This window comes from Onychomys torridus, chromosome 17 (genome assembly GCF_903995425.1).
Source record: "Onychomys torridus chromosome 17, mOncTor1.1, whole genome shotgun sequence".
NCBI lineage: Eukaryota > Metazoa > Chordata > Mammalia > Rodentia > Cricetidae > Onychomys > Onychomys torridus.
The window spans coordinates 1429850-1452706 of record NC_050459.1 but is presented as its reverse complement, the minus strand read 5'-3'; the positions used below and the strand labels follow the sequence as shown (position 1 = coordinate 1452706).

The following is a 22857-nucleotide window of genomic DNA, read 5'->3' as shown; positions in this document are numbered from 1 at the left end:
TCTTCCAATTTAGATCTGATCCTCCCGCCTCCAGAATATAACCACACTCCTGGCTTTTCCAGGCCCATCTTAGTCTGAATCTCATTCTACACTCCTCAAGGCATTGCCACCCATTTCTCCCATCCACACAAGACTTGCTCAGATTTATTCATTCACCCAGTTTGATTCAGTGAGCTTTTACTGAATACTCAGGATGACAGACTGAGGATGTACTCTTACTGAGTGCTAAGGATGACAGACTAAGATGTCCTCTTACTGAGTACTAGGGATGATAGACTAGGGATGATAGTCATTTAGTCATGCTTGCGCTTCTGAGTTTGATAGTTTGCATTTAACCAATTCTCTCTTTGGGACTTAGTTTTTTACATTTGACCCTGAGCTGTACACCTTGCATATAGTATTATTGGAGAGACTCCTTGAAACAATGGCATACATAGTGGATGTTGGATTAATGTTTACTTAACTAATAAACTCCAGATTTGGGTCAGGGTAGGATGCTGCCAAGAGGAGCCTCAACCACAAGAAGAGCACCTGGACAGTACAGAAGGCAGGGCCCTAAGTGGGTCTTCTGTCTGTCCAGCCAGATCCCAGTCTTCAGAACACAAACCTGTAGTCACCCCCAACAGAAAGTCCTTCCTCAGTGGCTCCCCAGTGCTCTAACATAGCACAGGAAAGAACCCTTTACGCTCTCACTGAGGAGGCTCATGAAGTGTAAGCCCCAATGGAAGGGCGGAAAGTTGAAGGATGCTTGTTTTCCAGGTGTGACATATCTGTTGCACTTTCTTTTCTTTTTGCTTGTTGTTGTTTGTTTCTCAAGACAGGATTTCTCTGTGTAGCTCTACCTGTCCTGGAACTCATTCTGTAGACCAGGCTGGCCTCAAACTCAGAGATCCACTGCCTCTGCCTCCTGAGTGTTGAGATTAAAGGTGTGCTCTGCTACTGCCCAGGTCAGTTGTACTCTTAAATACTCAGCATCTGTAACTACCTGCCCACACTGAACCCACCAACCTTCTACAATGCAGAGCGGGGAAGAGCTCACGAGACTCCCCTAAGGACCTATAAACACATAGTTCATGACTGCTAGGTAAGGAGAGAGATTTCCTTCAGTGGGCTAGCCAGTGGTAAGGAAGCTCCTGCTGCCGTGTCCAGGTTCCCCTCCTTCCCCACCACAATGGGCTGTCCCCCTCTGGAACAATAAGTCAAAATAAACCCTTTCTCTCATAAGTTATTTTGTCTGGGTGTTTTTATGTCTGCAACAAGAAAGTAACATGGTGATTTTGCATGAGAAGTTCCCCCCATAGGCTCATGTATTTGAACACTTGGCCTCCCTATTGGTGCCCTGTTTGGGGGTTTGTGCAACCTTTAGGAGCCTTAGTGGAGGCATTAAGTCACTGAAGGCAGGTTGTGAGACATCACAGCCTTGTTCCACTTCCAGGTTTCATTCTGTTTCCTGTGTGCAGTGGAAATGTGATCTTTCAACTTTATGCTGCCATATCTTCCCCAACTTGATGGACATCTAGCCTGCTGGAACCAGAGGCTAAAGTAAAGCTGTCCTTGCTTTTGGTCATGGTATGTTATCATAAACACAGAAAAATGAAACTAAACCAGTAATTAAGACAGACTGGGCCATTTGCCCAGGATCCTGACACTGGAGTATCAGGAGGACATGGCTAAGACCATAAGAGGGAAGGGTTTCATCGTGTGTCCTTGCCTCTGATCTACAGTCCTTTCCTGGCTTGTGGGATATGGGTGACAGCCCGGACATCTCTGAACCTCAGTTTGATGATCTGGGTAATGGCTCAGGAACCTGCTTTGAGGGTCACAACATGGCTCACAAAAGGGAGGTAGGGTATGCTTCCCATAAAACTGCACAGGATGCCCTCAGGGGCCGGCTCCACTTCCTGCCTCCTCTCAGGTCTTGCTTGACCTCCTTTGAGCCTTTCTCAGGTCCTCCCTCAGCCTCTTTCCCAGGCATCCAGCCAAACTCATCCAGCCATGTGCTCCAGCTTTGCTTCCACCAGCTGCTTCCTGAGTGCAGACAAAGAAGGCTCTGTCCCTAGCAAGGCTCGCACACTATACACTGGACTGCAAGTCCCCACCCTTTCCCCACCCACCATGTCACTATTACTGGACTGAGAGTCACAGCTTGGGCTCTGAGATAGTCACTTCCTAGATCAGTCAATTAAAGTAGCCAAATTAAAAGTGAAAAGCAGATTTATTCAATGAGATCACATTGAGAAGACAAAGAGATCCAGTGACGCCTTCACCCTCCAAATCCATCTCTGGGGTTCTCAAGAGGTTACCGTTTAAGTAGAGGCCACAGCTATTCATGTAGAAGTCGTCTCAAGGTGTGGTCCTGCCCACCACTGACCTATTCTGGGGGAATTTCAGTTTTGTAGGGGTCGGTTGTTACCACAGTCTAACCAGGGATATAAGTGTCTCTGTAGGATGTCTCCACTTCACCTTAACCAGATAGTCACACCACCCTGTCCCTAGCCCTATCCTTGGGCTCTTGAACACATCCTACTCTGTCCAGACCCTCAGCTCAAGCTCTCACAAATGGACAGAGTTAAAGATCCCTCCACTCTGGGCTCACAGCTCTACAGCCTGTCCTCAAGAGGGACCTCTGGAGAAGTACAGAAAATCAAAGGATGGGGTATATAGAAGGAACGGTGGGCTTGGTTCACTGAGAATCACATTAAGAGGGTAATAGAGGAGGGTGTGGAGGGGATCTCAGTGGTGCGACATCATGACAAGTGGCAATGCCATTGTGGGGACAGGGAGAATGTGAAGACATTTGATGTCAACAGGTGGTACAGCAGGACTTGGGAGCATGAAGCAGGAGGATTGTGCATTTTAGGTCAATCTGAACTACATGGCAAGATTGGAGGGAGGGGCAGACATCATTTAGCACTTGGGAAACTAAAGCAGGAAGATTGGGAGTTCAAGGTCATTCTCAGCTCCATAGAGAGTGTGATGGCTAATCTTGGTCATCAACTTGACTGCATCTGGAATCAACTAAAACCCAACCAGCTGGGCTCACCTGTGAGGGATTTTCTTGACTGGATAATTTCAGTTGGGAAGATGGAACCTAAATCTGGGCCACACCTTCTGGTGGCAGAAGCACACCAATTGGTTATTCAATCCCAAATGGTCAGCCCTGAAAACATATACATATGGCATTACACAGAATGAGCAGGTTGTAGTTCTGTATTTAGGTACATGAATATGTGTATATATACACACACACTCACATATACATATGTAACAACAATTAAAGAAAAGGAGGCCATGACAGGACTAACATAGTAAAAATGGCAATCTTACAAAAAGCAATCTACAGATTCAAGGCAATCCCCATCAAAATACCAACACAATTCTTCATAGACCTGGAAAGAACAATACTCAACTTCATATGGAAAAACAAAAAAACCAGGATAGCCAAAAGAATCCTGTACAATAAAACAACCTCTGGAGGCATCACAATCCCTGACTTCAAGCTCTACTATAGAGCTACAGTAATAAAAACAGCTTAGTACTGATAAAAACCAACATGTGGACCAATGGAACCAAACTGAAGACCCTGACACTAATCCGCACACCTATGAACACATAATTTTTGACAAAAAAAGCCAAAACTGTACAATGGAAAAAAGAAAGCATCTTTAACAAATGGTGCTGGCATAACTGGATGTCAACATGTAGAAGGCTGCAAATAGATTCATATCTGTCACTGTGCACAAAACTTAAGTCCAAGTGGATCAAAGACCTCAACATTAATCCAGTTACTCTGAACCTGATAGAAGAGAAAGTAGGAAGTAGTCTTGAATGCATTGGCACCAGAGATCACTTTCTAAATATAACACCATTAGCACAGACAGTAAGAGCAACAATTAATAAATGGGACTTCTTGAAACTGAGAAGCTTTTGTAGGGCAAAATACACGGTCAATAAGACAAAAATGATAGCCTACAGAATGGGAAAAGATCTTCCCCACATCTGACAGAGGGCTGATATCCAGAATATATAAAGAACTCAAGAAATTAGACATCAAAATGCTCAGCAATCCAATTAAGAAATGGGCTATAGAGCTAAACAGAGAATTCTCAACAGAGGAAGTTCAAATGGCTGAAAGACATTTAAGGAATTGTTCAACATCCCTAATTATCCAGGAAATGCAAAACAAAATGACTGTGAGATACCACCTTACACCTGTCAGAATGGCTAAGATCAAAAACACTGAAGACAGTTTATGCTGGAGAGGATGTGGAGCAAGGGGAACACTCCTCCACTGTTGGTGGGAATGCAAACTTGCACAGCCACTTTGGAAATTAATATGGGGCTTTCTTAGAAAATTGGGCATTAACAGCTTAGATGCAAGATTGTAAGACCTCAGTAGATTCTGCCCTCCAGGGTTCTTCCATTGTGCTGTAAGCCTGTATTTAAGGCCTCCTCCCTCCTTCAATAAACCGCATTTAGCATTCTGCTGAGGCAAATGACCAAAAAAAAAAAAAAAAAGATTATATATATGTAAATATACACATATGCATGTAGTAAAAATTAGTGAAAAAAGATACTGTGAATTTGAAGGATTGTGGGAAAGGTTATTTGTGAAGGTTTGGACGTAAGAAAGGGAAAGAAGAAATGTTGGGAGAGAGAGAGAGAGAGAGAGAGAGAGAGAGAGAGAGAGAGAGAGAGAGAGAATACTCTAGGCCTTATCTTCCAGTGCTGAGTGTTGGCCTTGGTCTTGTGCACAATAAACAAATGCTTGACCCCTGAGCATGAGCTTTACTTTCTCTTTTCTAAGACAGATCCTCACTATGCAGCTTACTTAGCCTGGCCCCAGCTGAGGGTCCTCCTGCCTCAGTCTTCTCAGTGCTGAGATTATAGGTACACCACTCAGACCTAGTCTATGCATTTCAAGTGGGCCTCATTGGTACTGAGCATTTATGCTGTGGTGCAGCCATTACCATCTGAAGAACTTTCCAAACAAAAACTCTCTCCTCACTCAACGCAAACTCTCCCTTGACAGAAGGGTGCAACCTCTCGTCTCTGCTTCTGTGAACTTGCCTATTCCCATATCTCATTACAGCAAACTTTCCCTTCATTAAGCTGTAAGTTAGAGGTTAAACAATATTTCTTTTGTGGTTCTTGGTTCAGAATCCAAGGTCCTGATGAGTAGACAAGTACCATCCAGGGAAGCCCCTCACTGGGGGTTCTAGGCAAAGGTTCTCCCCTGAGCCATGCCCTCAGCTCTGAATACATTTTTTAATTATTTGTGTACCTAATCTTCCCAGTATGTTCTGAAACAGAATTGTCTCTCTCATTGAATCACCGTTGCTCCTTTGGCTGAGATCAATTGATTATATTTGTACATGTCTGAATCTGAGCACTCTTCCCTGTTCTATTGATTTCAATGTCTTTGTTGTTTTGTTGTTGCCAATACCATGCTGTCTTATTTTCTGATTTAGGGGTGGTTTTGTCTTTTTATAACTGTGCTGGTTAGTTTTTTGTCAACTTGACACATCTGGGAAGAGCCTCCATTAAATTGCTATAGACAAGCCTTCAGGGCATTTTCTTTTTTAAAATTTTTTGTTTTATTCTTTATTTATGTACTTGGTGTTTTGCCTACATGTATGGCTATGTGAGGGTACCAGATGCCCTGGAACTGGAGTTACAGACAGTTGTCAGCTGCCATGGGGTACTGGGGATTGAACCCAAGTCCTCTGGAAGAGCAGTCAGTGCTCTTAACCTCTGAGCTCTTGGGGTTATAACTATGATGGCATAAGCAACAACTTTCTAATTAGATCTGAGGCCTGCTCCACAGAAGGGAGTTCATGCTGGTACGTCAGACCTGATGAAAATCCCAGGGCTCGGGAGGCCATAGCTCTTTGAGGGAGTCTCAGCTGTTGTTTTACTAAATTATTGTGTTGTCAAACTGCCTTCTAAATGTTTCGATGTGTGCATATGTCCTGCTCTCAGTTCTTTCTGAAGCAGGCAGCAGGCAGACTTGTGGCTGATCATGGCGGGGAACAAGTGGCTTTGGAATGCCTAGCCCTCCATGAGACTTCCATATTGAGCCACCAAGGCTCAGGGAAGATAGCAGAAGAAGGGTCAGAAGAGCGTAAGAGCCGAAGCATGTGGAAGGTCGCTGTGAAGTGCTGTCCTCTGGACATGGCATGGCCATCGCACTCATGCTGCCTCCTACACACGACCTGCACAGGGCCAAGCCAAGTTCACCCAGCATCCCACGGCAGCTAATTATACTCAGTCACTTCTTATTAATAGGAAGAAGAAAGAAGGGGGAGAACTGGAGGAGGAACACGTTGAAGTGTGTCTGCAGAATTTAGACAGGGGCACTGCATGTTGTATAAAATTGTCAGGGAATAAATAAGATAATTTTTTAAAAGAGAGGAGAGAGAGAGGGGAGACGAGGAGAGAGAGAGAGACAGAGAGAGAGAGAGAGAGAGAGAGAGAGAGAGAGAGAGAGAGAAGCAAGAGCTAATGAGATGGCTCAGCAGGAAAAGCAGCTGCTGCCAAACCTGAGAACCTGTCTTCAATCACCAGAACCAAACAATAAATATGGTAAAGAACAGAACCAATCCCTACAAGTTTTCCTCTGACCTCTACAATGAGCACATGGTGATTTGTGGGTGCATGGATGGACACATACACACACACACACACACACACACACAACACACACACACACACACTATATATATATGAATAAATAAATAAACAAATTTAAATTTGGTGGGGGAAGTAAAAGATGATCTAGGCCAAGGCTTGGAGTGCCCTCTAGTGACAAATTTCCTGAATTTACCCCTTGGCATCTGTGTCTTCCAATTTAGGTCTGATCCTCCCGCCTCCAGAATATAACCACACTCCTGGCTTTTCCAGGCCCATCTTAGTCTGAATCTCATTCTACACTCCTCAAGGCATGCCACCCATTTCTCCCACCACACAAGACTTGCTCAGATTATTCATTCACCCAGTTTGATTCAGTGAGCTTTTACTGAATACTCAGGATGACAGACTGAGGATGTATCTTACTGAGTGCTAAGGATGACAGACTAAGATGTCCTCTTACTGAGTACTAGGGATGATAGACTAGGGATGATAGTCATTTAGTCATGCTTGCGCTTCTGAGTTTGATAGTTTGCATTTAACCAATTCTCTCTTTGGGACTTATTTTTTACATTTGACCCTGAGCTGTACACCTTGCATATAGTATTATTGGAGAGACTCCTTGAAACAATGGCAACATAGTGGATGTTGGATTAATGTTACTTAACTAATAAACTCCAGATTTGGGTCAGGGTAGGATGCTGCCAAGAGGAGCCTCAACCACAAGAAGAGCACCTGGACAGTACAGAAGGCAGGGCCCTAAGTGGGTCTTCTGTCTGTCCAGCCAGATCCCAGTCTTCAGACACAAACCTGTAGTCACCCCAACAGAAAGTCCTTCCTCAGTGGCTCCCCAGTGCTTAACATAGCACAGGAAAGAACCCTTTACGCTCTCACTGAGGAGGCTCATGAAGTGTAAGCCCCAATGGAAGGGCGGAAAGTTGAAGGATGCTTGTTTTCCAGGTGTGACATATCTGTTGCACTTTCTTTTCTTTTTGCTTGTTGTTGTTTGTTTCTCAAGACAGGATTTCTCTGTGTAGCTCTACCTGTCCTGGAACTCATTCTGTAGACCAGGCTGGCCTCAAACTCAGAGATCCACTGCCTCTGCTCCTCCTGAGTGTTGAGATTAAAGGTGTGCTCTGCTACTGCCCAGGTCAGTTGTACTCTAAATACTCAGCATCTGTAACTACCTGCCCACACTGAACCCACCAACCTTCTACAATGCCAGAGCGGGGAAGAGCTCACGAGACTCCCCTAAGGACCTATAAACACATAGTTCATGACTGCTAGGTAAGGAGAGAGATTTCCTTCAGTGGGCTAGCCAGTGGTAAGGAAGCTCCTGCTGCCGTGTCCAGGTTCCCCTCCTTCCCCACCACAATGGGCTGTCCCCCTCTGGAACAATAAGTCAAAATAACCCTTTCTCTCATAAGTTATTTTGTCTGGGTGTTTTTATGTCTGCAACAAGAAAGTAACATGGTGATTTTGCATGAGAAGTTCCCCCCATAGGCTCATGTATTTGAACACTTGGCCTCCCTATTGGTGCCCTGTTTGGGGTTTGTGCAACCTTTAGGAGCCTTAGTGGAGGCATTAAGTCACTGAAGGCAGGTTGTGAGACATCACAGCCTTGTTCCACTTCCAGGTTTCATTCTGTTTCCTGTGTGCAGTGGAAATGTGATCTTTCAACTTTATGCTGCCATATCTTCCCCAACTTGATGGACATCTAGCCTGCTGGAACCAGAGGCTAAAGTAAAGCTGTCCTTGCTTTTGGTCATGGTATGTTATCATAAACACAGAAAAATGAAACTAAACCAGTAATTAAGACAGACTGGGCCATTTGCCCAGGATCCTGACACTGGAGTATCAGGAGGACATGGCTAAGACCATAAGAGGGAAGGGTTTCATCGTGTGTCCTTGCCTCTGATCTACAGTCCTTTCCTGGCTTGTGGGATATGGGTGACAGCCCGGACATCTCTGAACCTCAGTTTGATGATCTGGGTAATGGCTCAGGAACCTGCTTTGAGGGTCACAACATGGCTCACAAAAGGGAGGTAGGGTATGTTCCCATAAAACTGCACAGGATGCCCTCAGGGGCCGGCTCCACTTCCTGCCTCCTCTCAGGTCTTGCTTGACCTCCTTTGAGCCTTTCTCAGGTCCTCCCTCAGCCTCTTTCCCAGGCATCCAGCCAAACTCATCCAGCCATGTGCTCCAGCTTTGCTTCCACCAGCTGCTTCCTGAGTGCAGACAAAGAAGGCTCTGTCCCTAGCAAGGCTCGCACACTATACACTGGACTGCCAAGTCCCCCCTTTCCCCACCACCATGCTCACTATTACTGCGACTGAGGTCTCTCACTGGACCTTGAGCTCATCAGTAGCATACACACACACACACACACACACACACACGCACACGCACACGCACACGCACACGCACACGCACACGCACACGCCACACAAAAAGAGATTTGAAAATTAAATATACAAAAACAAGGTGGATGGCTCCTAGATAAGATACCTAATTTGATCTCTGGCCTAGACATTCATATGCACATGTACACATATACACACACAATAAATGTGCCTGTGAGAGACATTTTAGACTCAAACCCTAGTCAGGAGTCTTACAATACACTGAGGCTCTGCACACAAAGTGAGGGCCTAGTCCTGAGATGGGTGTCTGAATAGGCAAGCTCGGACCAGAAGATGGTGTCTGAGCCAGACATGTCAAAGACTCTATTGGTGTCAGAACTCAGAGGCAAAGCTCAGGCTCTGGGTGGGTGAGGGGCTTCTGGTGCTTAGGTATCCCTGATGGCTCCACTGCAAACACAGCCACTCTGAACCAGGTTGTGGACACTTGTCACCATCTTGTACCTCAGTGGTTGCTGCCCTCTCACCCCTTCCATCTGTTATCCACATACCCACCCATGTACCCACCTAACCACCCATCCATTCACTCACTCATCCACCCAACCCTTTGTCCACCCACCCATCCACCCATTCCTCTATGCACTCATCCATCCACACATCTGTCCACCCACACATCCATCCTTCTGTCTACACATCCATCCACCCACCCTCCCATCCATCCATCCACCTACCCATCCATCCACCCACCCACCCATCCATCCATCCATCCATCCATCCATCCATTCATCCATCCACCCATCCACCCATCCATCCATCTACCCACCCACCAACCCACTCATACATCCATCTGCTCATCTACCTACCCATATAGCCAAATATCTACTGCCCATTGATCTACCCATTTACCAGGCTACTCATTCCTTGTTTGTCACCTGTCCGTCTACCCACCTAGCAACCATCTATTCACTCACACTTCTACACCTCTCTCCATTCACCCATCCATCCATATGACCATCCTTCTACCCATCTTCTATTCATCCACCCATTCATTTATCCAAGAGTGGAGGAAATGAGGAAAGGGGGTGCCTTCTGCTCTGCCTGTGATTTCATCCCCACAGATATGGATGAGTGTATCATCCATGGTGACCTTTGCCACCTAGGCTGCTATATCAACAGAGAGGGCAGCTTTCAGTGTGTGTGCAATGCAGGTTTCAAGCTCAGCCCTGATGGGAGGAGTTGCAAGGGTGAGTTGAGGTAGTATGGGGGAGCAGGCTGTTGATGTGCCCAGGGTTCTGCAGATCTTGAACAGCTAATCACAGCTGCTGTGAGTCCATGTTGCTCCCAATTCTTAGTCCTTTGCTGTCCTTCTCCTACAGTGTTCCCTGAGCCTTGTAGGAAGGGATATAGACAGCCTATCATGGCCAGACACTCACCAGTTCTTTAGTCTTAGTGAAATGCTTATGCTTGCTTCTTTGTTTTCTTTCTTTTGTCTGTGTGTTTGTATGTGTATATACATGTTTATGCATGAGGGTGCACATGTCTGTGCCAGTATGTGTGCGTGTTTGCTGGAAAGGACAGCAGAGAACAGCCTCAGGTGTAGTTTCTAGGGAACCATCTACCTTGGTTTTTTTTTTTTTAATTTACCTGTTTCTTTTCTTTTTATTTAAATTAAAATATTTTGACTCTTTATTATTATTTTGTGTAGGAGGAGGGGAGCACTTGCATGCATATGGATATCACTTTGTGGAGTCTGCTCTCCCTTTCCATCTTTACATGAGTTCTAGGGATGGAAATCAGGGTTTCAAGCTCGGACCATCGGGCAGCAAGCCCCTTTACTCACTGATCCATCTCACCATACCCCTGACCTTTGAAGCTCAATGCCAGTAGCATCCCACTGCCCCATAATTGGTGCCAAAGGTCCCTGGGTAGCCAACCTTCTCAGGCATGTCCAACTTTACCACCTGAGGGCTGTATGTGCCCCATGATAGCTACTAATGTTTCCCAAAACATTTGTAGGTGATGTCATGTTGCAATGTCAGAAAGATGGGTGCCCTTTAATCTAGATGCTGATGGGATATTTTATTCCCATATTCCCAGTGGGTGGTTAGGTGGGCTCACTGGCTCTTCTGGCCACTTCTTAGCCAAAACAATTTGTCAGCTGGTAGGAAAACTTATTCTGCCAGTACATCTTTATCTTAGCTCCTTCACCCTGCTTGTACCCCACCCCCTCCCCCCCCCCCCACGCCATGGGCTCTTTTCTTCATCAGTAGACTGATGACTCGTCAGTCGTCCTGATAACTCTTCTTGGGTTTGTTTGCTTGCTTTTGAAAAATGCTCAGTGTGTTGGGGAAATGGCTCAGTGAGTAAAGTACCCGCCACTCAGGCATGAAAACCTGGATAAAAAACACATGTAGTATCATGCAGGACAAGTGGGTCCTGGGGCTTCACTGGCCAGCCAGTCTAACTGAGTCTTCAACTCTGGATTCAGTGAGGGATCCTGTCTCAAAATAAAAAATAATGTAGCGAGTGATTGAGTAAGATATCCAATAGTGGCCTCCAACCACATATGTACCCACACATGCATGCACACATGAACTTGTACACATACATATAATACACATACACACAGAGACTGTGTGTTAGGACAGTTTTAGGTTCAGAGCAAAAGTTGGTCTGGGGAGATAGCTCAGTGAAACACAAACAAAAATGGTGGCTGCCAGTAATCCCCACACGAGGGAGGCAGACGTAGGGGAACTCCTGAATAAGCTAGCTAACTACACTTGCCTACGAGCTCTCAGTTCAGCTGAAAATCCTTACCTCAATAAACAAAGTGGGGAGTCAGGAGAAAGACACACCAATATCAAGCATGTATGTGTGCTACACAACCACACAGGCAAAAGAGAAAAAAACTGAATAAAGCCCTCTGCATTATGTAAGCCATCTTGTCCAAAGTGCCCAGAATCACTGCCATCAGCACCCTGTGGCCAAAGCCACGATCACCTCTGGGTTCCCATGAGACTCACTCTCAGGGTGTACAGGCTCTGTGGAGAAGCATACAACCATGGATTGCTTGACAAAGGGAATACATCTTGAGAAATGGACCACTTGGTATTTTTTATATTGTCTCAACATTTTAGATCTTGCTTCACATATGTATGGCATGTCAATCACTTTATGCTGTCTCTTGGTGCAGTGGAAGTCAAGGTTAGGGAGAATGGCTTAGTTTTAGAATTTGCCAAGGACAATCCCAGCTCCTCAGTGATGGATTCTAAGCAAATTCTCTACTGTTGAGCCATGTCCCAGCTCCTGACTGGCAGATTCTAGACAGGTACTCCATTGCTAGTCCATTACCAGGCCCTCACTGGAAGATTCTAAGCAGGTGCTCTACTGCTGAGCAAAACCCCTATCCATATTCTAGTATATTCTATTCTAGAATATCTCAGTATATTCTAGTCAGAGTCTCTACCACTGAGCCACATACCCAAGACCTTCACTGAGGGTTCTAGGCAGGAGTTCTGTTGCTGAATTACAGCCTCAGCCCTCCTCTATGCATTACTTTGAAATGTAAATGGATGGAGTTACTTAAAATAATACTTAGTACATCCTAAGCATCCAGGCAGCAAGGTGACATCAGACTTCAGCATGAGAAAGCCACATCTTTTCACTCTTTGAATCTGTCTTTGTTGGGGGTAGGGATCTCAGGTAAGTGATACCAATTGACAAGCATGCCGAAGTGTGGCAAGGATAGGATCCAGTGATCAACCATTCCTCTGTGCAGATGTGAGGTTGGGGCTGTGTTTCCTGCATTGGCATGAGGAAGACTGTAGAATGCCCCTGCCTGGCAAGTACCAGATGGATGTCTGTTGCTGCTCCATCGGGACCTCATGGGGAGCTGAGTGCAAGGTTTGCCCGGAGCCCAGCTCCCCAGAATTCTCCAGCCTGTGTCCCCAAGGGCTGGGCTTTGCCAGCCAGGACTTCCTGTCTGGCCAACCGTTCTATAAAGGTTAGTCTGGGGAAGGGCACACCAAAGGAGAAGGTCTTGGAAGGAAAAGAAAGTTGGTAAAGGGCAGCATGGGCAAAGTCCTGATGGTACGAAGCATTATCTGCAGAAAGGACATTTAGTATGCAAGGCATGCTGATATAAGACTGTCATCCCAGCACTCAGGAGGTAGGGGCAAGGAGGACTAGAGATTCAAGGTCAGCTTGGGTTGGGCTACAGGAGACCCTTTTTGGACAAATCAAAAAACAGGGTGACCTTTTGATGAAATGTTTGTCCTGCAAGCATGAGAACCTGAGTTCAGTCCCCAGCACCCGTGAAAATTGCTGGGTACAGGCTAAACAGATGTAATCTGACAGATGAGCAGACAGGGACAGGCATATCCCTGGTGTTCACTGGCCAGCCAGCCTAGGTCAGTCCCAGGCCAGTGAGAAAACTTGTCTGAAAAAACAAAGATGATTTTTTTCTCCTCAAAGCTTCTGAAGAACAACAGTTAAGACTGTATTCTGGCCTCCACATGCACACACGCATGCACGAGCATACACACACACACACACATGTATGTGGTGGTACATGCCTGTCAAGCTAGTACTTGGGAAATAGAAACAGGAATTCAAGGTCACCCTTAGTTGTATAGTGAGTTTGGTACTTTTTCTGATAAAAAAAAGAAAAAGAGGGGATAGCTCAGTGGGTAGAGGCACTTTCCTCTCAGCCTGACAATGAATTCAGTCCTCAAGGCGCACATAGTGGAAGGGAGAGAACCAACTCTCAAATTTTTTTCTGACCTCCACAGCATGTGCACCCAGACACATGCACAAAACGAATAAATATGAAAGACTTTTAAGGAAGAGATGTTAGCAAGCTCAAGAGGTAAGAACCTAGGGAGGAGCCGGGCGGTGGTGGTGCACGCCTTTGATCCCAGCACTCTGGAGGCAGAGCCAGGCAGAACTCTGTGTGTTCGAGGCCAGCCTGGTCTACAGAGTGAGATCCAGGACAGGCACCAAAACTACACAGAGAAATCCTGTCTTAAAAAAAAAAAAAAAACAAGGACCTAGGGAGGGCTTAGTGTATGAGTCCCAGACTGAAGGCCTTCAGTGTGGTGTAGCTGACCTTGTTTATACTCCGTGCTCCAGATGTGAATGAGTGCAAGGTGTTCCCTGGCCTGTGCACACATGGCACCTGCCGTAATTCCATGGGCAGCTTCCACTGCTCCTGTGACAGAGGCTTTACCCCGGATGCCCAGGAGAGGAACTGCACAGGTAGATGCCACTCCCTCCCCATCTGGTGAGGACAGGTCATGCAGACAGGAATTTGTGGGCGGGGTCCCTGAATTGGATGTGAAGACAAGGCTCCTTCTTCAGTCTCCTTTTAGCATAGCCACTGATGAGCTGTGTGACCTAAGACAGCCCATCGCTCTGTCTGGGCTGCAGGATCTCTACTGTCTCTATAGAGGGCTGGCCAAGATTACCTCTGAAGGAAATTCCTTGCCCCTTTTCTGTGTTCACCTGAGGCGCTTCTCCTTCCCGGACTCAGCTCAGTTTCTTGGGGTTCCTGGGTAGCCCCTCATGTCTACAGAGACCCAACTCCATATGTCCTCTTACTTGAAACCCGTGGTCTGTGCATCCTCATGCTTGCACACACAGACCTCTGGCCCATGCATCTCTGTCCCCACAGACATCGATGAATGTCGGATCTCCCCTGACCTCTGCGGCCAGGGTACCTGCGTCAACACCCCAGGCAGCTTCAAGTGTGATTGTTTTCTTGGTTTCACTAATGGCTCTTTACTGATGAAGAACTGCACGGGTGAGTGGTGGCAGGGTGAGGGCATGACGGAGAGCCATGGGCAGGGTGGACGGCCAGAAGAGGGGTGGTGAGCATGCTGCTGTGTAGATATGAGATTGTACTGCCGTGGGATACTTCCATTAGGAGAGCACATTGAGAACGGGTGCTTTATCGAAAAAGGATAGAACTAGCCCCAGAGAAGCCATTTAAGAAGACTCTAGCTTGGGCATGACGACATGGACTCATAATGCCATCCCTCAGGAGGCTAGGGCAGGAGGATTGCTAATTCTAGGCAACCTGAGCTACATAACAAGACCCTTTCTCCAAAATAAAAAAGGCCCCCATCATTCAATGAACAGTTCACACACATCCACTGGATTGGGGTAATGCAGAGAGCTTAAGCACACAGGACTTTATAACTTTATGGGAAGACAAATGAAGGTCTTGAAGGGTTAAAAAAGGCACAAAGTTGGGTGAAGTAAGGAAGGGGGTTGTAACTGGGAGTAAACTCTCAAAGAACTAGTTTAAAAAACATTTCCCAAGAAAACAAAACTACTATGTGGTCCCATAGAAATAAGGACCCAGGGTGTACCTATTCTGTGAGGTTGGGAAGGTGACTGAGGAGAGTGGGAGTTGATGGGGTAGAGAGAACTGAGAAGTGGGTGACAGGTGGGGGTGAGTGACATGGCTCAGTGGGTGAAGGTTCTTGGGGCCAAGCGTAAGGACCTGAGTTTGGTCTCTGGGATCACACAGGAGAAACGGAAGTACCACAAAGCATGTGTGGTTGTAAGGAGATGACATGGAGGCCAGAAGGACACATGCAAAGCCCTGGGATGGGTGTGAGGTAGATGGATATGTATGGCTGGGATGCATATGGGTAGTGATGAAGGAGGTGCCACACAGAGAAGCCTCCTAAATCATCCCATTCTCAGGTCAGCATCATCAGCCTGCTGTCTTTTCACATGTCCAGATGTAGATGAGTGTGCCAGGGACCCGCTGCTCTGCCAGGGAGGCACATGCATCAACACAGAAGGGAGCTATGAGTGCCACTGTCCCTCTGGACGTGAGCTGAAGGCCCAAGGCACTGCCTGTGAAGGTGAGCAAGGACAAATTTTTGCATTTGAGTATGTGCGCACATGGATGAGCCTGTAGGAGGACAAAAGTGTGTATTTGGGTGTGAATGTATCAGCAATGGCAGGTCTATGTATTTGCATGTGAGCGGATAGTGTGTGTGTGTGTGTGTGTGTGTGTGTGTGTGTGTGTGTGTGTGTACCAGCAAGAGGATGTGTGGGGGTGAGGTTCAGATGCACATTAATACAAGGGATATGCATTCATATTGGAGATTCTCTTTTCTGGGACCAAGGCTGTGGTCCCACAGTCTGAGTGAGTACAGTCCATCCGGGAAGCCATGGCAACAGAAGCAACTAGCCACATTGTATCCACAGTCAGGAAGCAGAGAGGGATTAAGAAGTGCAGCTGAGTTATAAAAATCTCAAGGTGGGTCCACAATGACCCACCTCCCCTAGTGAGGCTCACCTCCTAACGGTTTTACCGCCTTCTCAACTAGCACCACCAGCCTGGGACCAAGTGTTCAATCACAAGAGTATATGGTAAGTGTGAGTAAGTGTACGGATGTGTTTCTGTGTGCATTTATGTAAGCACACACAATAGGAATGAATCTGAGTGTGTCTGGGTGTAGGTGCATATTTGCACAAGGTTGACTGTGTGCGTATAAAGTGTGTTTGTATCCTGCACATAGTGTGAGCATGTTTCTTTGATTGGATGCATGTGTCTACAAAAGTGCGTGAGTTTGGGTTGTGCATGAAGAAAAAGAGTGTTTGTGAGTAGACAGGCAGTCAAAGGGTGGGGTGCTGATGCAAGCAGCCAGAGTGAGCTCATTGGGATGTGTGTGATGGCAGACAGGGGATGAGGGACAGTACAGACTGCCCCTTCATTCTGTCACTAGCCATATGTGTTCCTTCCACAAACATCGATGAATGCACCATGAGTGATAGCCTCTGTCCCCATGGCCAGTGCATCAATGACTTTGGTGCTTTCCATTGCTCCTGTCACACCAGCTTCCAGAGCACTCCTGATGGCCAGGGTTGCGTGGGTGAGACTATACCATCTCTAGGTATAGGTACAGGTATAGGACTCTGTAGTTCTGTGCACAACGCAGTCCCTCCCAGCCTTACGTCCATACTCCTCTTGGTTCCTGCCCCTAATTCAGCCCAAGTTCACCAACCTGGTTCCCCTCTGTCTGCCCTTGCAGACATCAGTGAATACCAAGTCCAGAACAGTGACTATGAAGTGCAGTACCTGAACATGAAGGGAAGCTTCCAGTGCAGCTATTGGCAGGATGCCCAATAGGAGGACATTCACAGGATAGTGGATGTGACCTACCTCCTCTGCTTGGCATGTGAGCACCAGAGAAGGCCTGGGCTAGACAACAACCTCACCAGAACCCTGCATAGCACAAAGCCAGGCGTGATCAGCCAGATCCCAAACACTAGGCCCTGGAAAAGACCCTGAACTCTTCCTATATTCCTGTCCACCTCCAACCCATCCCCTATTCTTGCTTCTCAAGATGTGGATGAATGTGAAGACAACCTAGGCATCTGTGGAGAAGGCCAGTGTACCAATGTGCCAGGATCTTACCATTGCATTTGTTATGACGGCTTCTCAGCCTCACCAGACATGAAGATTTGTGAAGGTAAGCAGCTGGGACTGGTGGATAGGGACACTTGCTGAACACATCTCTTTATAGCCTGTGTTATTTTGTCATAGAAACAAGAGACCCACCCCCAACCTTATTATTCCTCTTTGCATTTATTGAACATACGCCATATGTCCAACACCTATCAGAGACTCACGCTTGTTCCACAGGTTGTGCATTAATCTAACTACAGGCAGAGGGTTATTGGTTGGTTGGTTGGTTGGTTGGTTGGTTGGTTGGTTTAACCAAAGATGTTGAGCATTGTTCAAAACAGAACAGTTTGCTGATCTCTGTTTGAGGACCTCCTCAAAGCTGTTTGGATAGCATAAAATCCCTGTCTTCACCTGGCCATAGTCAGTCCATCCACCTGGGGAGTGGATGTACTAGGCACCCTGTTAGGGCAGAGCTGAGCTAGAGCAGGCAAGTTCTAGGTGATAACAACCCCACCAAAGTCTTTCCTAACCAAGAGGTTCAGCTAGTAGGCATGTCAGAGAACACCTTTTAGAAGGTGCTAATGAGAAAATATGATTGAGGTAATACTTTTACCCAGAAGACATGCCCTGCTTTTTAACAAAACAGGACATCACCTATAAAGTTCATACTCCAGAACTGTGCAATTAAGTTACCCACCCCCACAAAATTATCAAACCAAATCTCATAGTGTTTATGATTTTATTTGGGGCCATGCCCATAACTATCCTACATGTAGTCCATAAACCAAGGTTTAGATACCCCAGAACACCATCCAAACATATGTTGGCCTAAAAGCATTGGCAAAACCTTGTGAAATGTAGGTGAGTGTGTGAGGCCTCTTTCCTCTGCTTGGGGTGTGAGGACCAGAGAGGATAACCTGGCTGTCTTTGTGAAATACAGCACTTGTTACATATATTCGACCACTTATTCCTTTGGGGGACACATGCAGGGTATGGTCCATGAAAAATGCACTGCAAGGTGCTCACAGAGGACTTATAACTACCCTGACCTGGACCAGCAGGTCGCTTTTCAGTAACAGGGGCCTAAGGTGAAGACCAGGGGATCAGAAGATAAAGACAGTAGGAAAGTTTGGGACCAGGAGGTCTTGCACAAGCTACGTCTCATACCAATCAAGTTTATTAAGGACAGCATCTTATATATAGTTTGCATCAGAGGAATGGGACAGAGTCAACAAAAGGCCATCACACAGTGGTATGAAGTCAGCACAAAGCCAATCAAGCAACGTTACACAAAGGAACACAGGGATCTCAAGTGCATTGCAGGCTGAGCACACAGCAGCCTTGGGATCTTCAGAGGGAAAAGTCCAGTTTCCAGGAACTCTTTTGAGGTGTTGGGCTTAGACCCAACCTTGCCAAGTCTGCCACTTCCATTAGTCCTTTCTTCAGGCCTCTGAGAAAACCTTGGATCAGCCTGACTCACAGCACTACCTAATGGTAATCCTAGAGGGAGCGCTCAACCTGTTTTGGTAATTTGTTTCTATGATAAAAATCCTCATAAAAATCAACTTAGGGGATAAAGGAGTCTATTTTAGCTTGTAATTTTAGGTTAGAATCCATCTTTCTATGTGGGAGGTCAAGGCAGGAGCTTCAGATACAGGATGGTCATATGACATCCACAGTCAAGACTATAGAGAAGTGAAAACCTGCATGCTCACATGCTGGCCTACTCAGCTCCATTTCTCTACTCTTACATAGTTCAAGACCATATCTGCCTAGGGAATGATGCCACTCACAGTGATCTGGGTCTTTCCACATTAGTAAACTTAATAAGACAATCTCCTACAGATATGCTCACAGGCCTACCCAATGTAGACAGTCCTTCATAGAAGCTGTCTTCTTGGTGATGCTAAGTTGTGACAAGTTGATGATCAAAACCAACCATCACACTTTTCTTTGCAGACACACACACAGCCTAGTAGGAGATTCTCCTGTATGGCAGTCTACTCAGGAATACTGGTGGTCTCCCTCATATGGCCTGCCTCCCCTCCCTATCCCTATCCCTGTTCCTCTCCTATCACCCAGTCCTTATAACTCATACCCTGTCCCCACCACAGATTTGAATGAATGCGACATGAATCCCTACCTCTGTCTCCATGGGAACTGTGAGAACACAAAAGGATCCTTCACCTGTCACTGCCATCTAGGCTATGTTATCAGGGAGGGAGCTACAGGCTGCTCTGGTAAGTGAAAAGTCATCCAGGTGGAGCTGGAGCAATCCAAAGAGCTAGCTTGAAGATCATTAGCCCTGTCTCCATGCCTTAGGACAGAAGGCAACCAGAACTCATTCTTACAGTTTCCACTAATGAAATCTCTTGGCAATAAAGCACCCTTGGGAGCCTCTTAAATAGTTCAATAGAGGGGACCCAAAGGAGAGAGTAGCATTCCCAAAGCAAGCAAGCCAGATGGTTTTTGCATGATACAGGGATTAACATTTAACCATCTAACTAGTTAGAGAATTGACATCTCAGATCAAACACAAATTAGCACACACATGGTGACTTAGAAGCCACGATATTTCTCGCTCCAGAATTACAGCTAAGAGTCTGGAATCAAGGCATGAGCAGGGTTGGTTCCTTCTTGATACAGAGAGAGAGAACCTGCCCTAGGCATCTCTCCAACTTCTGGCTGTTGTTGGTAGTCTGTGGTGGAATTTGATTCATAGGAGCTTTACACCCACTGATGTCTTTATACTTGCCTAGTGTTCTTCTCTGTCTGTGCCCAAATTCCCCTCTTAGAAGAGCTAATTGGATCAGGATACAAAACAATCCATGATAATGCTGTAACTTAGTGACATCTAAAATGATCATTTTTAACTAAGGCCACATTCATAGATGTGAGAGGTCATAATTCTGTGTGTTGTTGTTGTTGTATCTGCACACACACAAATGTGTTTTTGTGGGAGGGGTATATGTTTGAGTGGATGTGTGTGCTTATAGAGACTATGTGTCAACCTTGTGTCATTCCTCATATCCACCCTGCTTTTTTTGAGGCAGGGTCTCTCACTGAACTTAAGGCAGGACAATTAGGCTAGGCTGGCTAGCCAGTGAAAGTGAAGAAATCTTTCTATCTCTGCTTCCCCAGAGATAGGATTATAAGCATACACCACCATGCTTGACTTTTTATATGGGTGCTAGAGATTGAACTCAAGTCCCTAAGGTTATATAACAAGCATGTAACCAACTGAACTGTCTTGCCAGCCCACACAATTCTTTAAACACTTTGTTTACATATATATATGTGTATGTATGTATGTATTCTGAAGCACTGGGGATCAAACCCAGAACCTTTCTCATGCTAGGCACAAACTCTACCACTGAGCTGCACATCCAGTCAAACTCCCTTACTTCTTTGAGGTTATTAGGGTTGATAGAAAATTTTATTTTAAAATATATTTATAATCAAGCATAGTGGTTCACATCTGTCATTCCTGTACTCTGGAGATTGAGTCAGAAGGGTCTCAAGTTCCAGGCCAACCTGTTCTACAGTGAGACCATGTCTCAAAACGACAAAATAAAAGACTTGGGTATGGTTCAGTGCTAGAGACTCTGCCTAGAGTATGCAAATCCCTGAATTCAATGACCAGGCTCTATGAAGACAGACAGGCAGACAGACAGACAGAGATGGATGGATGGATAGATGGATGGATGGATGGATGGATGGATGGACGGATGGATGGATGGATGATATATAACTTCTAGAAAATTTGATGAATGAAAAATGATAGACAGACAGACAGATACCTTTAAACGGATGGATCATAGACAGATGATAGAGAGCTACCTTTAGAAAAATGTATTGAAGAATAAATGAAAAATGAAATATATGCTTGCAAGTCAAAATGAGGAACTATATAGAAAAATATTTATTTAGTAAACAGTGGCTCACACAGGTAGCATATGTCCATTGCAGAGTTGATAAGAGTGCTGTAAACCTGATTCAGAATTGGAAAACCTGATATAGATAGGAATCCTGGTTTAACTGTTCATTGGATAATTGCACTTAATGTCTACCATAGTTCTCTCATGCTACCTGCTACTTCAGATCATTTCTGAGGGATGCTAAGAGTCAGGCCTAGTGGGCTTGAGGCTGCTTTCTTGGGCTATGGAGGAAAATGGAAGGTCCTTAGGGACACCACTCTTCCATTTATCTTTCTATTGCTGTTTTCCTGGATCTTCCCTGCTGTGACTGTTTTCCACCACTGTCCCCTCTCTCCTCAGATGTGGACGAATGTGAGTTTAGGAGACACAGTTGTGACAGGCATGCCTCCTGTCTCAACATCCCTGGGAGTTTCAGCTGTAGGTGCCACCCAGGCTGGGGTGGAGATGGCTTCAAGTGCCACGGTGAGTACCTCAGGATAGGGTTAAGGGTGGCAGACCAGGAGATGATTTGTGGGCACCATGTAGGGCTGGGATTGGAGAGGCAGCCTCCCCACAGCCTCAGTGCACATACCAGGGGATCCCGGCTCTATCTGCTGCAGACCTGGATGAATGTGCCATCCAACAGCATCATTGTGACCCAAATGCCAACTGCCTCAATACCGTGGGCTCTTACCACTGCACCTGCCAACCAGGATTTGTTGGAGATGGCTTAATCTGTGAAGGTGAGGGGAGGGCAGGGCCTGAATGGGACAACACAGTGCCAGGGTTGTCTTCTCCTGCCCCATGGGTACTAGAGAGTCTATGTCCTTAGCCCCCAGAGCCACTGTCTGCATGCCCACCTGTCCTCTCTTTTGGTTACCATCCTTTTTCTTGCTATCTTTTTAGTTGTTATTATTACATTGTGTGTGTGTGTGTGTGTGTGTGTGTGTGTGTGTGTGTGTGTGTGTGTATAAATTTGTGGGAGGATGCACTCATGTGCAGGTGCACATATATGTGAGTGTGTGTGGAGGCCAGATGTTAACTTCAAGTACCCTTCCTTGGTTTGTGTTTTGTTTTCTTTTGTTTTGAGGCAGTTTTTCTGGTTGGGACCCCTAGGACTTGCCAATTAAAGCTATGCTAGTTGGCCAGTGATCTCCAGGGATCCAGGGATCTCCATCTCCCCAGAATGGATTACACATTTGTGCCATCACACCTGGCTTGTCTCACCTGGGTGCTGGCGTCAAACTGATTTTTACATTAGCATGGCGAGCACTTTACCAGCTGAGCTGTCTCCCCAGCCTTTTGCCCCCTGGTTCTCCCATCACTAGTTTTTCTTTATAATCTACACCACCACAGTCAGTCCAATCCTCTTATTTTCTTGGTTGTGAATAAATCCCCTGTGTGCAGCCAACTGGACTCTACGTGTCAATGGCCACCTTTTTACTTCTAATCCCCCATCTTGGTTATCTGCCTATTCTGAGTTAGCATGTGAGTTCTGAGGGCTCCCCCTTGGGATTCTGGG

The 22857-nt window shown here is 46.1% G+C and overlaps 1 protein-coding gene across 1 annotated transcript in view; it reads left to right on the top strand.

The window, feature by feature from the left end:
* Fbn3 (fibrillin 3) overlaps nt 1-22857 on the top strand; it is a 116351-nt gene that overhangs the window by 52735 nt on the left and 40759 nt on the right. The window contains exons 2-9 of the mRNA XM_036166870.1: nt 12734-12993; nt 14121-14246; nt 14662-14790; nt 15740-15865; nt 17357-17482; nt 19533-19658; nt 21696-21818; nt 21956-22078. Coding sequence (XP_036022763.1) covers nt 12734-12993; nt 14121-14246; nt 14662-14790; nt 15740-15865; nt 17357-17482; nt 19533-19658; nt 21696-21818; nt 21956-22078 — 1139 coding nt within the window. The remainder of the gene's footprint in view (nt 1-12733; nt 12994-14120; nt 14247-14661; nt 14791-15739; nt 15866-17356; nt 17483-19532; nt 19659-21695; nt 21819-21955; nt 22079-22857) is intronic.